The sequence below is a fragment of the Topomyia yanbarensis genome, chromosome 2 (genome assembly GCF_030247195.1).
Source record: "Topomyia yanbarensis strain Yona2022 chromosome 2, ASM3024719v1, whole genome shotgun sequence".
Taxonomy (NCBI): Eukaryota; Metazoa; Arthropoda; class Insecta; order Diptera; family Culicidae; genus Topomyia; species Topomyia yanbarensis.
The window spans coordinates 126626900-126643745 of record NC_080671.1 but is presented as its reverse complement, the minus strand read 5'-3'; the positions used below and the strand labels follow the sequence as shown (position 1 = coordinate 126643745).

General features: G+C 38.9%; 1 protein-coding gene across 1 annotated transcript in view; it reads left to right on the top strand.

Moving 5' to 3' along the window:
• Positions 1-628: 628 nt before the first annotated feature.
• The window catches only part of LOC131681125 (out at first protein), a 353771-nt gene continuing 337553 nt past the window's right edge, over positions 629-16846 (top strand). The window contains exon 1 of the mRNA XM_058961836.1: positions 629-1174. Within this exon, the coding sequence (XP_058817819.1) occupies positions 1067-1174 (108 nt within the window). The 5' untranslated portion in view covers positions 629-1066. The remainder of the gene's footprint in view (positions 1175-16846) is intronic.

Below are 16846 nucleotides of genomic sequence, written 5' to 3'. Positions count from 1 at the left end.
GTATTCTGCTGCATTAATCAATTCTACACGATTCTGCCTTTTAAATGTAACCTATTAAAAAGGCAGAATTTCTTTAGTACCGCATTAAAATCGGTAGTTATGAAGTAATTATGTACCCTATATTAGTATTATGTAGTTTTTGGCAAAAACTGTGCCAATTTCTAATTTTGCTTTAGGCGTATCGAGATCATCACGTACTATGCCGCGAAAAGAAAATGTTGGATGGCAACATAACCTTGATGGCAACGGAAAATAGAAAAAATAACACATTGGTACTCTCGCCTTTCGTGTGCACGTCGTTGTAAACTAAACACTAAACATTCATTATAATTAGTTTGCATTTCTATCGTAATGGGACAAAACGAAGAAAACGTTTCGTCAGTTTCGTTTCCTATAGGAATGTCAGTGTCGATAAAATAGAACACTACCTGTCATGCATCAAATTTCCACCAGAGGCATAACAGTATGCGGGCAGGCAGCCGTATCACAACATTGGTGCAACATGTTGACTGCTGCGACAAACCAAACATGCAGTACAGCATTTGCTATGTTTTGTTTCCTCGCAGCTAGGGGAACATTCTCAGCATCGTCAGCATCACTGACCGCACGAGGCACAGCATAGTATTCGTATCCTTCGGTAGAATCAGTCCTTTCCTATTCGTCGGTTCGTTCGGTCGTTCGTTCGGTCGTTCGTTCGGTGTTCGTGCTCCCAGTGAATCAGTTCGCTTTCCTTATCCCAAATAGGCAGCGGCCGTAGAGCTGTGTGCAGTTTAGCAGCCTATTTACTGTACTAACATCAACCCGCTGTCTGCTGGTGAGAAACAAAGTTTCTTAATTTCGTTTGGGCTTTGTTATTAATTAAAAAACCGCTGCTGTGGAAAGGATGTTGCCGTCGGAGTTAAGGCCCTAGTGTTTGTGGTGGCTGTCTAGCCTGTGTGAAATGAAAAATCTAAATAAATGCTAGTGTTAACAAAGCGGAAATTGAACGGTGTAATGCTTCATATATGTCCCCGGAAAGTGTTCGACGGTGCAATCGTGTAGCATTTCTGCGTGTGTTTTTATCAACATGTATTTTAAATCGTGCATTAGCCGAAAGATAGTGATTGGATTTATTTGTTTTCTGGTGCAAATTAACCATGGGATAAGCCAGCTGGTGATCAACGTACAAAATCAGGTCGGTATGCAGTATAGGCAATGTGTTTATTTTGTGTTTTTATTTTCAATATAACCACATCTGACGTTTCTCGTCCAGTCAGTTGTCTCCTGCTGGTCGGGTTTGTAATGTATCGTGCAACACGCTACTGATGTCGCATGATTGGCTATCGCGATTTGACAGCGTTTTGTTGTTGTGAACTTTCCATAGCCATATGTTTTGGGGTTTGTCGCTATTTTTTGCTGGTTATCCGGATAGGTGGAATGTTTATTTTTCGCTAAGGATAGTACATATTCGAGTGGAAAGTATAAATAAATAATACTATTGATTGGTTTCCAGTCGAATGAGCAATGCCAGTGTGTCAGGCGGGTAGAACATTATCGGGGTTTGTGTGCAAACAGTAAATTACTCCCTCGCATGTGTAGACTGCATATATGATAAATCGATGTCACGTACTCGCGATGAACTGTGCCCACAGCTATTTACAACGGGATTTATTAATAGATCTCGATTATTACCGTGTGTGTGGACAGAGAACGTTGGAACTTGGCTTGAGATTTGGATTATGAGATTGTTGACTGTAAAGCGTTTGTGCTTGTCAATAAAGAAACTTCGTAAGAATTGCGATTTTCTTGTTGAAGTAGGGATAACTACGTTGTTATATATACTATAGGCAAAATTGGCAATCTGATTTTTTTACAAACTGCAAAATTTAATAAAAATTTAGCGAAACCACAATATTTGTAGAAGATTTTAAATGCTTCAGGGAAATATCTCTATCATCAAATACGAGAACCCTATAAGATATTTCAGCTAAACAATTTTTCATTCAGGTTCCCGCCAATGAACATAATTTTTTGAAAGCAGAAATTAACGATTGAATCCTGAAAATCGTTTATCGTTATCGTGAAATATTTCTAGATTAACGTGCTGGGAAATTAACATGTGTCCGGGAGGGAAACTATATTTTATTCATTCAAAATTAAGAAAAAAAAAATTTTCATATTGGGTCGAACGGGCACAGGTGCTAGGGAGTCATGTATTAAATTCGTATACGAATACAAAGCAGAATACTGTCAAATTGCATAACCTTGGGCTAGTTCTTACTATAACAACACTGTTTTGTAATGAAAGAAAAACAAAATTGATTGATTGAGATAAGTCTCAATCCCACTTTTCCTAGGTCCATCTATACCAATCTCATGTCCATTTTTCCAACGCCAAGCGCCAGACATGATATTTTGTCCTCTTTTCCACATTTTAAACATGTGTTTGTAATTGTAGTTAGGGTGATAGAATATTTAAAAAATCACAGTTTGTGAGCAAATCGTGAATTGAACAAACAATATTTACGGTGTCGATTTTGTTGGCTCTCGCAAAATTAAGACAAAGAGAAACGAAAGCTGTGAAATTAAAAAAAAGGATAGGTATTTTAGAGCTAATCAATTATAAACTAAGAACGGAAAACTAGGACTAGGCAAACTCTTGTGGACAATATCTTAGTTTATTGCCATCTGAAACAACTTTCTTTTGTTGTGAAACAAACCTTTCATCATTCTCTTCATTGCATCACTTTGTTCAGTTCATTTGCTTTATTTATTTTGTTTATTATATTTGTTTCATTTTTCCATTTGTTTTAATTAAATATTTTTTATTTATTTTATTCATAGTAGATATTCTATTTATTACTTGCATATTTATAATTTTATTTTTTTACATTATTATTTGTTATACTAATCTTATTATTTTCATTCTGTTGATTACTGTAATATTTTTTTCGAACTTTCCGTATTATTTCTATTACTTTTATTCATTTTATGCCTACTGTTTTCTTTGCATGTTTTTCATTGATTACATGCATTTTGTTCATTTCATACATTTTTGTACCACGTTCATTTTATTTGTTTAAATTATTATTCAAGTCAGAGTCGATTATCCGGTGATTTAAAAAAATCACCCCCCCCCCCCGAATTCAAACTTTTTTGTGTTATTTTATGAATTTAAGCTTCATACTAATATTGGCCCTGGTTAATATTTTTGAATTGAAATTCAAGTGTAATTTGCACAAAATAAAAAAATGCATGTACTAGGTAAAAGTTGTAGGTCTGGTGAAATGCAATACAAAACAACGTTTGGTCAATTTAATATTTAATATGAAATTCTGCTTGGTTTCTTGAGATATTGTGAGAAACGTGATGAGAAATTGTGAGTTTTTTACATTAAATTACTGTGTCTTGAAATTTTATCACGTTGTACCGAAGTTTTACATGTTTTTATTTGTAAAAATGTCTAAGAAACACAATGACGTAATATTTATGCTTATTTGGCAACACTGTAAACAAAAATAACATCTTTTCTAAATTTCTCGACGAATTTCCTGTAGAGAGCATCACAGCCATTGTTTCTAGACCAAATAAGGCGTAAAAATTTGTGACACGTTATACAAATTTTGTAATCAATACACACTTATGGCAAGTGTGAGTGCGACTTTTGTTTACATTTTTAGCAAAAACTCAATATAGTCAACCGATATTCGTAATATTTGAGAGATTAATACAGAATAGATAGACGCATAAATTGTCTTCTCAGAATTGTTTCTAGCGTGTAGCATTTATGTTCAATCTCAAACTTTAAAAATGGTTTTTTCGAAGTGTATTAAATGGCGCTTGTCATAAGATAGCACAAAAGTGACGTTAAAGCGAAAAAAACTATTCTCGGGTCTTTCGGCATTACAAAATCATCTACGCGGTCATAGATCAATTTCGAATTTTTTAATGTTCTAGAAAGATGGTCTCTCCGACGGTATCCTAAGTTATGTTCTTTTGTTGAAAGTACTATGTAGTTTTGGGACAAAAATATAAAAGCTACCATTACTTTGCGATTTTTACATAAAAAATATAAAAAATGCTTCACTTTTTATAGGGAACTTTAAAATGTTTAAACAAAAAAATTAAAGAGAAAACTTAATTTTGCATCTAATGACCAATTTGCCATCAAAATCGATTAAACAATTTGAGTGTTATAATTTTTTTAAATCAGAAACTTGCACGAAATTTTAAGAGGACGGTCTCATATAACATTTTCAGAAATCGATTTTTTTGCTCGAAAACGTATGCATTCAAAAGTATGTGTGTAAATTTTGAAGTTAAATTTAAAGAAAATAACGAGATATATGATCACAATCTCTCCCACCCTAAACGTACCAACGCTCGTATCCTTCGCGATAACACAAACCTGATTACAAACGCGAACATATAATTGCTGTCATCCAAACATACTTACGCGTGCGATCTGACCAACATAAAAACACCTCGGTAATTAAGAGAACGTTTCAGCACTTAAATATGAACCAATACAAAATTGCGCTAATATTCACTAGACAACACGCTACACGGTGACATAACCGGGAACTAGTGAAATGGGAGAACTCACTCTCCTCAAGCATCTGAACCATACACTAAAACATCAGTATTAGATTCACGGTCCGCGCGCAATTATTCAAGAACATGCGAATGACCACGCGGTGATAGAAAATAATTTATACAAGCGAAGTTATATACACGCTAGCACACGTGACACAAACGTTAACATACAAACGCTCGAGCCTTTCGCGATCATCCACGCAACCTGCACCCGCAATCTCGCAAACATGGTAACATTCCGGTGATAAAATGAACATCTCTGCCCTAATATATTTTCAAATGGCGTCTGAAGCGTGAACCTACAAACTCGCGCGATCATGACTCGGTCACATCCGGAAGTTTTTATCTTCGGTATCAGCAGTCTAGCTCTTCAAATGGACCAATAAAAAAAGAAAGCTCTCGTATCCGCTGGACAACACGTTCCATCGCGACATGACTGGGACCTTAGTAATATGGGTAACTCAGTTCCTGTCAGAATGTGAACTGTACACCGAAAACTAAATATCAGAATGACGGTCTGCATAACCATCAAAGAACACGCTTACACGGTTACAAAATCGAATTTATACACGCGAAGTTCCTTACACGCGACAAACACGTTAACATGCTAACGTTTGAGCCATTCGCGATCATCCGCGCAATCCCAACGCCAGCGATCGCGCAAACTTGATAACACTTCGGTAATGAGGTGAACTTTATAATTCTTACGAAGTTACAAACGCGGTCTCAAACGCGAACCCGCAGACGTCCATGTTTGCGCGATCGTGAACCGGTCATGTCGGGAAATCTTTACCCTCCGTCCTAGCAACGTTGGTCCCTATATTCAGTTAAACCAGGCAGGGAACTCTAGTGATATGGAAGAACCCTCTTTCTTCTAGAATCTGAACCGTACACGAAAATGTAAGTATTAGATTCACGGCCCGCGTGCGATCATTCCAGAACACACGCGAATATGCGAAAGGCACGCGGTTATAAAATAGAATTTTTACACACGTTGGCACACGCGACCTACAAACGCACACGCGATCGAACACATTAACGTACAAATGCTCGAGCCTTCACGATAATACACGCGATCGCGAAGTCCCTACGCCCGCACATATCTGAACCGCACAATGAATATCACATTTAGAATCACGGAAAAAATGCTTGCAACTGTGAAACTAAAAGAGATTAAAACTACATCGCTTCGGAAAAAAATGCATTTCCAAAACTCTAAAAATCTTTAGAACAAAGTATTTCTATTCGATTCCTATTACCTAGTGCGTGTGAGATATGAACAAACAATAAGTGACAATCCCAAGTCAGTTTTTTCCCCGATTCGGTCAAACAGTGTTGCTGTTGACTTTTCGAAATGTCTGGTAAGACCATCGATTCGTGAAGTGGAGCAATGATTGAAGATGAACATGAAACTCGACATAGCAGAAGTTAATGCTGTGCAATTCCACCATCTACGTCATGTCATACCAACGCTTAACCACTGGTCTATGCACGGTGGCGTGGCCAACTGACGGATCGACGTAGATTGACTTTTGCTGTGCGCCGTGTTTGCAAATATTATTCTATTGGTGGTATTCGTAGACGGGGCTAACAGAGGGAGTCACTGTGTGTCCATTTATCGGCCGACTTCATCATCGTGCATATACTAACTAAATTGATTTAATAATTAAATTAATTTAATAAAGTAGAACAAGTAGAAAACTATTAGTTATAGCTTTGTGATAATCGTAGCTTTTCGTACTAGTGTACAACTGTTATGTGCTAGTCGTATGCCTATCTATGTATGTATTCGACTGAGTATTTGTGACAGTTGGGTCAGGGAATGAATGCAGAACTGACGTATATGATAGAATAGTGGCTAATACTGCTGGTGATCAATCTGAGCATTTGGTTCTATTCATTCGGGAAAGTTGGGTTGGATAAATTAGGGTAAAATAAACGTGAGTCATCCATTCCCGGCCAGCATAGCATGATGAAAGTCTAACAGCATGCAATTGTCGTTAGTGATAAATATACAACATTTGCTGCGTTTAGACGAGTTTTATTGCATGTTACATATGTTTTTCTATTCTACTTCATTAGTCTGTTTCTTTTGTACATCTATTAGTTTGATTTTCCATTATTTATGTATACCAAAATAGTATTGTTCAATTTATACACTTCTAGTCAAGCTCTTTGCATCTTTTTTCTTTATTCGGCATGCTATGATTCCTTTTATTAGTATGTCTCTACTATACACTATTTATACTCATATAGGTACAAACGCTCGTGGCCTTCGCGATAACACAAACCTGGCCACAAACACGACCATGCAATTGCAATAATCCACATATACTTACGCCCTCGATTTCGCCTACATGAAAACACCCCGGACTAATGCCTCCAGTTGAACCAATCAAAAAAGTGATGCTCACTAACCAACACGTTCCATGGTGACATGACATGGAACTCAAGTGATATGGGAAACGGATTCTTCTACCATCTGTACCATACACTAAAAATTAAGCATCAGATTCACGGTTCGTGCGCGATCAAACAAGAATACACGCTACATCATTATAAAATAAAAATTATACACGCGAAGTCACATACACGTAGCAAACACGTTAATATACAAATGCTTGAGCCCTTCGCGACCATCCACGGCACATACACCCGCGATCTTGTAAACATGATAACATCCCGGTGATAATGTGAATGTCTCAGCTCCTATAAATTTTCAAACGCGGTCTCAAGCGTGAACCTAAAAACTCCCGCAGTCGCACGATCATGAATCGGTAACTTCCGGATATTTCTATCCTTGATATCAGCAGACTAGGTCCATGCCTTCAATTGAATCAATTAAGAAAAGAAAGCTCTCATATCCACTGGACACCACGTTAAATGGCGACATGACCGAGGACTCTAGTGATATGGGGTAACTTACTCCCTGTCAGAATGTGAATTGTGCACCGAAAACTAACTATCAGAATGAAGGTCTGCGTGACCATCCAAGAACGCACACGTATATAGGAAATGCCACACGGTTACAAAATCCAGTCTTGTACACAGGAAGTCACAGAAACGCGAGCACACATGACAAACACGATAACCTACGAACACTTAAGCCCTTCGTGAATAACAACGCACACCTACGTTCGCGATCGCGCAAACTTAATAACACCTCGGTAATAAGGAGAACGTTTTAGCACTCACGAAGTTTCAAACGCTGTCTCAAACACGAACCTACAAACGTCCGTTTTCGCGCACTCATGAATCGGTCACGTCCGGAAACCATTACTCTCTATCCTTATAACTTAGGTCCATACATTCAGTAGGACCAATAAAAAAATAAAGCATTTACCCACTAGGCAACACGTTCCAGGGCGACATCACCGGGCACTCTAGTGATATGGAAGATCTCACACTCTTTTAGCATCTTAGCAGTACACCAAAAAATAAAGTACTAGATTCACGGTCCGCGCTCGATTATCCAAGAACACTCGCAAATATGCGAAAGGCACACGGTTATAAAATATAATTTATACACGCGAAGTTACATACACGTTAGCACACGCGACATACAAACGCGCACGCAATCGAACACGTTAACGTACAAATGCTCGAGCTCTTCGCGATGATACACGCGATCGCGAGTCCCTACGCCCGCACATACCTGAACCGTACAATGAATATCACATTCAGAATCACGGCCCGCTACAATTGGCCTAAATCAGTGTTTTAGTGGGCGACATTGCCTGTCTCGTCTGCAAATTGTAGTATGTAATTGTAGTGTGACGGGGAGCACTTCCGTGAACCTAACTCTACAGCTTCAGTAGGACAACTATCGAAAAAAATTGTCATAATTAGCCAGGTTTGTTGTTTTATTTTTTGTTATTTTAACAACTAACCAGTCGGTTTTATAACAGGTTCTGTTTCAAAATATTTTTGAAATAAATAACTCCAGGTGTAATAAATCAGTTATGCTCTTCTGATCGGGTCAGCTCTGGTTTTAAAGATCCATAATCACGGTTTTTCGTTTGATTGCATATTATAATAAGCCAAAATTTTCAAATGAATCAATTTATCACTCTTTTTGTTCTAAAAATCGTTTGATCTAATAGGGTGATATTCCAAAATCCTTGCCAATGCTTCAAACTAACTCAAAATGTTAACTTCAAAACATCTACATTTACCCGGGTCACGCACAGATAAGTACCGTTTGATTCTTGCTTTTCCTTTCCGTTTCCCGGCCCTTTCTTCACCCCTGCAGCGCAGATCAAAGACGCTCCACATTCGCTGAAAATATCCGCATTAAATTCAATTATTTTCTTTTCACCGCGATCATGAATAAATAATTCGCTCTCAAGCAAACAGTCGGCTGCTGCAGTGCAAACAACGACGACGAGTGTAGCCTTCGCTAGCTGGCAGGGCAGGCTCCTTCCTTTCTTTCCTCAGTAGCGCGCCGGCTAAGCGTCCCATCACTGCCAGTCAGCAGTCTCATTTTATGTAACTACACAAAAAAGGTACAGTGCGAGAGACAGAGAGGGAGAGAAAGAGAGAGAGAGAGAGACAGTAAGACACGAACTGAAGCTGCACATTTTCCTCACTAACTTGAAGAAACCGGAAAATGCGACGGGTTGCACCGCAAAACCGAGTCAGTCTATAAGTAGTGGGACAAGGGAAGAGAGAGAACGAGCATCTTTCAATTGGGCGTACATACTTCTGTGAGGATGAACATACAAAGAAGATTTGCTCCACTGTAATGGATGTGTTGTTGTTGTTGTTATTATTATTATTGTTGTTATGCACGTTGAAGCTCTCTGGCAGGATGCATTCAATTCCAACGAGTGCGAATTCTACGGACCGGTAATACGAGCCAAGCGCCGGGGGTAAGCTTGTTTACCGGGATTTGCTTTAGATTTTTCCGCTTTCGAACTCTTTGAATTGCGGGAAGCTTCAATTGAATCAAAGTTTGCTTTAAAAGTGGAAAACAAGCTGCTATCCCGATCGGATTGTTATAACAAAATACGAGAAAACATGATATTCCTTTGATACTTGTTATAAATGTTTGTTATTTTCATAATTAGCGTGGCCTGGGTTATAATACAATTTGTAACTAAACATTCTGCTATAATTTTGTTATTTTATTTTGATCGGGATACCGCCGAATTATGGACTCAACGGTATTCCGATTCCAACCTTATCGTGACAATAGGAAGCATGTCAGATATTCCGAGTGAGATTATTATGAGGGATCCTTCCCTAGTAACAATTGAGGTTTTACGGTAGTTCTGTAGCCACTGATAAAACTTAGATTACACTTTTAGCATGCTATAAAGCTTCAATTGTTACTTGGGTTGTACTTGTCAGAAGATTCCACAGAAATTCTTTTCAGTTTTTCAGTTCTCGTAAAGACCAGTGTAAACTTTTGGCTTACGTGATTTATGATCGGTCCCTAACCGCATTTTTGGTAAATTCACAATTTCAAAGGCCGTCAATTTTCCTACTATTCCACAATTTGTATATGCACACCTAAAAAAAATAGTTTAAATTTACGTCTTCTGACCATGACATATACGAGCATCAAAAATGACTTAGTCTTACGTTTGATTTTAATTTCACATGACGTTTAATTTCGTAAATCATGTAAAATTACTCCACATATAGCGTTTGTTCTGAATTGTAGGAAGTGTAATTTTATGTCATTGGGCATGTAAAGTATATGTAGCATGTAAAATTAAACGGAACAAGGTAATGTTTCGTCATTTCGTGAATTACTAGTTGTTGAATTGAGTCATGTTTGCAATTACGTCAACGATAAAATTCAGATTTTTTTGGTGTGTGTATACCTATTAATCCAATGAAGTTTGAAGTCGCGAAATTCAAGCATCTTGTTCATGTTGTTGTTTGTTTAAAATTCATATATTTGTAATTTAAAATAAAAAATTTAAAAAATTGGGCAATGTCTTGTTTTAGCTATTTCAAAAAATTCGGTGGCCTTAAAAAATAATTTTGATAAATTCTGAAATTTGTCCAGGCTAGATGTTGCGCTAGGGGTGTTGTTTGATCCCCATCTCAAAATGTCTCAGGTAACTTTTTTGCCATGGCGTAGTCTATAGGCTGCAGAACGGGATGCGCCGCGTTAGACATAAATACGTTAGGCATAATGGACGATTGGCACACTTCACACAAATACAAGAGCAATCGCAAGACTTTCTTTATTGTAGAGGTTTTAACCTTAAACTTGTCTTTACTATACTTTCGTATAACTTCTACTAGAGACAGCAAAATGAAAAATATAATGCGATATATTTATCTCTCACCTTTCGATTTTTTTTTCTATTTTTCCATGGATGTGCTGAATGCTTTCTTCATTTGGGTGAACAGTTTTGGTTCAACCCTATTAGATGTATTACCAATACAATTGTATCCAAATATTGCAAAATGAAGCTAATTTTTGGAACCAATGGAAACTTGCAGTGTTAGGTACAGTATCAGTATTAGACTACGGATGTTTCGTTTGTGTCGATATCTTTATGGTTTTGGTATCGTTTTGGTATAGTACACGTACAGTGAACTCTTCTTTGTATCAGACACTTTCCGTAGTTCTATCTATGATGTCCTCAAGAATATAATGATTGAAATGAATAATAATAATATTCGTATATTCGTGTAATGAATAATAAAATACACCATTCTTTCTTTCATGAGCTGTTCTGTAAGGCGCATATGTTTTCTTGGACAATTGTACCATGCATGTATGTAGCAACTAATCTAAGCTAACGTGTGCTATTCATACCTTAATACGTGTAAGAATTTTCACAAACATCCCTAAACAAAACTTTCCGTTCATGCTTGCCTACGATCACCAACTGTGCCCTCTCGTGGTGGGATAAAAGACTGTTGGGAGCTTTCACGTAGATCGTTTTCCCACATCCACCCTATAGCATTTGATCGTACGAGCTTGAGCCACGAGTTAAATCAGGAATTTAATTGTGAACCCCTTTGCCCGTAAAGCAAATATTGCACAAAGGGTTATAATAAATTCAATTAGGAGACCTGTGCGTGCGAATGAGAAGGGATGCTATTTGAACAGCGTTCGTAAAATAATGTATCGGATTAAGTACCCAGGGAGAACAAAGCTTCTTCATTTAGATGATCAGACCACTTCTATAGAAACCGTTAAAGCAATCAGAGTGATACAAAGTTCGGGTTAAATAAAATCGTGTGATTAACTGTAGAAGTACGCCCGAGTAGTAGCTGCAAGAATAAAAGGGCTTTTTTAGATAGACTGCCAATTTTTCACACGTAAGCTATATCATATTGATCAATCATTTTTAACCCATGTGAAACCAGTGTCTTTGTATCACACAGCAAACATTTAGAAGCCATTGCGCTTGGCCAATAACTAGAAATAGTACTCAGGAATTGGAATAGGCAGGTAATACGCATTAATTAACATAATCAATAAAACGTTCTCATGAGTGTTACGTCGAACAGGAAAACCCACAGTTCGACGTGGGTCTTTGTGCCGGAGTAGGGTCACGTGCAGCACGAAAAACTTCACACGTGGTCCCAATCGGCTAAAATCGGTACACCCTAGTACACGGCCCCCGCTTCTACCCAGCCGGAAAACTCCGTTGAACTAATCCTACGACCCGCCGTCAAATTATCTCGTAGCGGTATCGACGTCACGACCAATCCTCCACGTGGTCGAAATCCGAACTATTTCCCGAATGGTCACGCACAACACGTCTAACGTCGAGTAACTAGTACCGTGTCGCCATCGCTGAACGTAACGTGGTACTATCGCGCGCTAGGATTCCGACAAGTGTCTTTGCTACGGAATACGCGCCGGCACGCGTGGGAGTTCTACTGACGGTTTTTCACGCTCAAAAATGAATTGCTGCAAATGGAAACATCATGGTGTTACGGTCTAATCGACAATTGTGTGCTGTCCCGGAGCGGTGTCGGAGAGATGTAAGTCAGATGTCGAGCACAGACAGTCTAAGGAAATGCGTAGGAGTACATTTAGCCATTAAGAAAACTATACCTGTACACTAGTGTTAAATGAGGACGTTAATCTGAAAATAGAACATAATCTAGCTAGAATGTCATGACGGTTTCGCCTAGTTTTTGTCTGTACCAGATTTAGAATCGCGATTTAGATAAACTCGGGTTGATGTAGTGCTAACGCGTTCAAAAAGCAATTCATCTTATACAGGTTTAGGAACGATCGTATCTTTGGTTCGGTACAGAACTCGAGTCTACTTGGATGTTCAAATGAAGTCGGGTGTTTGATTATTCACTTATAACCCGCCCTGGGAAAAAGCCTCAGCCGGGCAATCTAAAATGCCTCAACAGCCTCTCCCTAGGAGAGTGGCGCTAAAGCTGTTGTAGGTGAACAGGACAAACTCATTCGTCACATACGAATGGGATTGATTTTTAACAATAGTATCGAAACTATTTTAGTCATGTATAGTTTACCGGTTGAAGGTCATTTGGCATAATCGACATTTGGTATAATCTATTTTATCTCTAGGATAACGGTCTTTTAGCATAACGGTCATTGGGTATAATTTCTACTTTGCGTAAAGGAAGGGGCATTTGGCATAATTTTGAGAAGTGATCACACTGGAGGTCATTTGTCATTTTTTTGTCTGCAGGATCGAACGGTGTATAATTCGAAAGAACAGCTCATGATACAAAGAAGGATAATAGAGGTAAAAGGTGCCCCACATCAAGTTATATCACAGAAAAAACGCTGTAGAAAATATCCCATCGGGTATTTGTGATCCAGCGAAAAGGGATTCTTGTAGTACAGAAGGCAATGGAGAAGTTCGTAGATGATTTAAATTGCGATCGGGATTCCTGCCAGATTCCAATTCGCCTAGATTCACTGGATCGAATCTACAAGGAGTTCCTGGAGATACTAGGACAGATCGAGCTGTACAATAAGTCGGATATGTTAGATTCCCACCTGGAAGAACGCATAGATATCGAGACGCGTTATTGCCGGGACAATGGCGACCTCCGCTCACGTTTCATCCTCGTTCCACCTACGATTACCCAAGATCGACCTGCCTAAGTTTAGCGGCGATTTCTCACGATGGCTCACTTTCCGTGACACGTACACGTCGATAATCCACAGCAAAACAGATATTCCGACGGTTGCGAAACTGCAGAACTTGTTGCAATCGCTAGAGGGAGAAGCCCGAAAACCATTCGAGTCCATAGACGTAGAAGCGGACAACTACGCATTGACTTGGGAAGAATTGCTGAAGCGGTACGACAACAAGCGGTTCCTAAAGCGTCAGCTTTTCCGAGCTCGTTACGACCTCCCACCGATCAATCAAGAAGGTCCCCAAGAAATTCACGTTTTGGCTGTCGATTTCCATCGGCATGTGAGGGCTTTGGCAAAGTTAGGCGAACTAGTCCATTATTGGGACATCCCGTTGGTCAACCTCCTTTGTTACAAGCTGGATTCGACTACGCTACGTGCTTGGGAGGAGAAAACCAGTAACAACGACGATGTAACCTACGATATGCTGATAGCATTCCTTTACCAACTTGCCCGTATGCTGACGTATGTTTATTTATTTATTTATTTATTTATTCTTATTTTTCATCTGACCTGTGTTGGTCTACATGAAATGTTTCTAGAATGGGAAAAGCCCATTTCAGGATATGCTTCAGAAGCAATCCTCAAATGGGCGTAAAAACCCATCATCTTTTCAAATTTTTCACAGTTGATTACAATGATTTTACACTACAATTAAACTTAATCACATAGTACACAGTATTGCAAGAACAAAAATTACAAATATTACAAAAATGGAATCTTAAAATCTAAGTCAACCTTCTTAGTCTATTTTTGAAAACATCACAAGATACAGAAAAGTCAAAATGGTATAAACACTATTAAAAACATTACACATCGCCCTAATGGGTTCGTTCTGACCGTACTCTGTGCGCTGAAATTCCAGTCTTAAGAAGTTATGCGATCTCAGATTTCTAGGGGGCACATAGATATGTATTTGTGAGAGAATATCTGGAGCATCTATTTGACCAGTTAATATCTTCCCAACAAATACTGCTCTAAATGTGTTCCGCCTTTTCGCTAGGGTTTCCATATCGAGCAGACAACAGCGATCGATGTACGGTGGTAGCTCTGCTGGGTTACGCCATGGGAGAGTTCACCTTTTTTAAAAACGGGAAACATAACTGATTTTTTCCAACACACGGGAAACGCCGATTGCAATAGTGATTGATTGAAAATTAGCCTTAAAGGCGTACACAATGCGCTTGCGCATCTTTTCAGTATAATGGAAGGAATACCATCTGGTCCTGCTGATGTTGAAGACTTTAGCTTTCTCATGGCAGTTAAAATGTCTTCGTCAGTAAATTGGATATTACCTACATTAATTACATCATGAGGGACATTCTGAAGGCCATATTCCACCTGAGTGGAGTTAGCCGAGTCCTTTTTAGCAAAACGGAGGAATCTTGCCTGCACTGCTTCTATTCGGTTGATCCAAATGTTCGTATAAGGACACCAAATGGGTGCTGAAGCTTCCAGGACAGATCGAACTAGTGAGAAATAGAGTGCCCGTAAACAATATGGATCAGTGAATTCTTTGGCGATTCTTATAATGAAGCCGAGGTTTCTATTTGCCTGTGCTATAACATGAGAGTAATGATTTCTGAATGTCAGTTGTGAGTCCAGGAGTACTCCGAGGTCTCTGATAACTGTCATTCTCTCTAGCGATTCCCCTGAGATGGTGTAGCTCCAGAGTATTGGATTTTTTCTGCGAGTAAAAGATATTATGGAACATTTGGCCACGCTGAGAGCCAGCAAGTTGCGACTACACCAGTTACAAAAAGCATCTAAGTGTCGCTGCAGTGCCACGCAATCTTCTATTGACCGCACAATGAGAAATAGTTTGAGATCATCAGCGTATATAAGTTTACACCCTGGAGGTATAACATAGCAAACGTCATTGAAGAACAACGAAAAAAGTAACGGTCCTAGATTGCTCCCTTGAGGCACTCCCGACAAGTTAATGAAGCTGTATGACTCGCTATTTTCCTAATTTTACAGATAGAGAACGATTTACGAGATATGATTTAAGCCACCCTGTAAAATTTGACGAAGCGCCCAGCCGCTTTATCTTTGCCAGTAGAAGAGAGTGATCTACACGATCGAATGCAGCCTTGAGATCCGTGTATACAGTATCGACCTGAGATCCAACTTCAATATTTTTAATACAGAGCGAAGTGAATTGGGCTAGATTAGTAGTTGTCGATCTGCCTGAAAAAAGCCATGTTGATCCTTCGATATGTATGCTTTGGTCTCACGAAACAGCACGTTTCCTACTAAAATCTCAAATAACTTTGATCCAGCGCAGAGTGAGGTTATGCCACGATAGTTCGCAATATTTTGTTATCACCTTTTTTAAAAACGGGAAACATAACTGATTTTTTCCAACACACGGGAAACGCCGATTGCAATAGTGATTGATTGAAAATTAGCCTTAAAGGCGTACACAATGCGCTTGCGCATCTTTTCAGTATAATGGAAGGAATACCATCTGGTCCTGCTGATGTTGAAGACTTTAGCTTTCTCATGGCAGTTAAAATGTCTTCGTCAGTAAATTGGATATTACCTACATTAATTACATCATGAGGGACATTCTGAAGGCCATATTCCACCTGAGTGGAGTTAGCCGAGTCCTTTTTAAATACACTCGAGAAATGTTGAGCGAATAGGTCACAGATGCCGCTTGGAGTGCTTGATGTTTCACTTGCAAGGAACATACTGGAAGGAAGCCCATTTTCTTTGCGTTTTCCGTTAACGAAAGACCAAAACTGCTTTGGATTTTGTTTCAGGTTTGATTGGGTTTGTGCTACGTGTCTTGAATAGAGGAACCGATTATATGTCTTGTAACTGTTGCTAGCTTGAATAAACTCTCGTTTTGTAATGGGGTTTCGTCGGCTGGTGTAATGCCGAAGCGCAGCTGCTCGCAATCTTTTCAGCTTACGTAGCTGACGATTGGACCATGCCGGTTTTGGTCGGGGACGTGGTGCGGGAACTGTTATTCTGAATAGCTGTTTCAGGACCAGTGAAAGTTTTTCTACGGCAACATCTACATCGATCGCGGAATTTAACAAAGTCTCCCAATCAATTGCCTGTAGTGAACTTTGAAGCCTAGAGAAATCAGTCTTCGAAAAGTTGAACTCCCTGACATCCAGAATTTCGTCAAAAATAACCAACTGGGGACAAATCTGC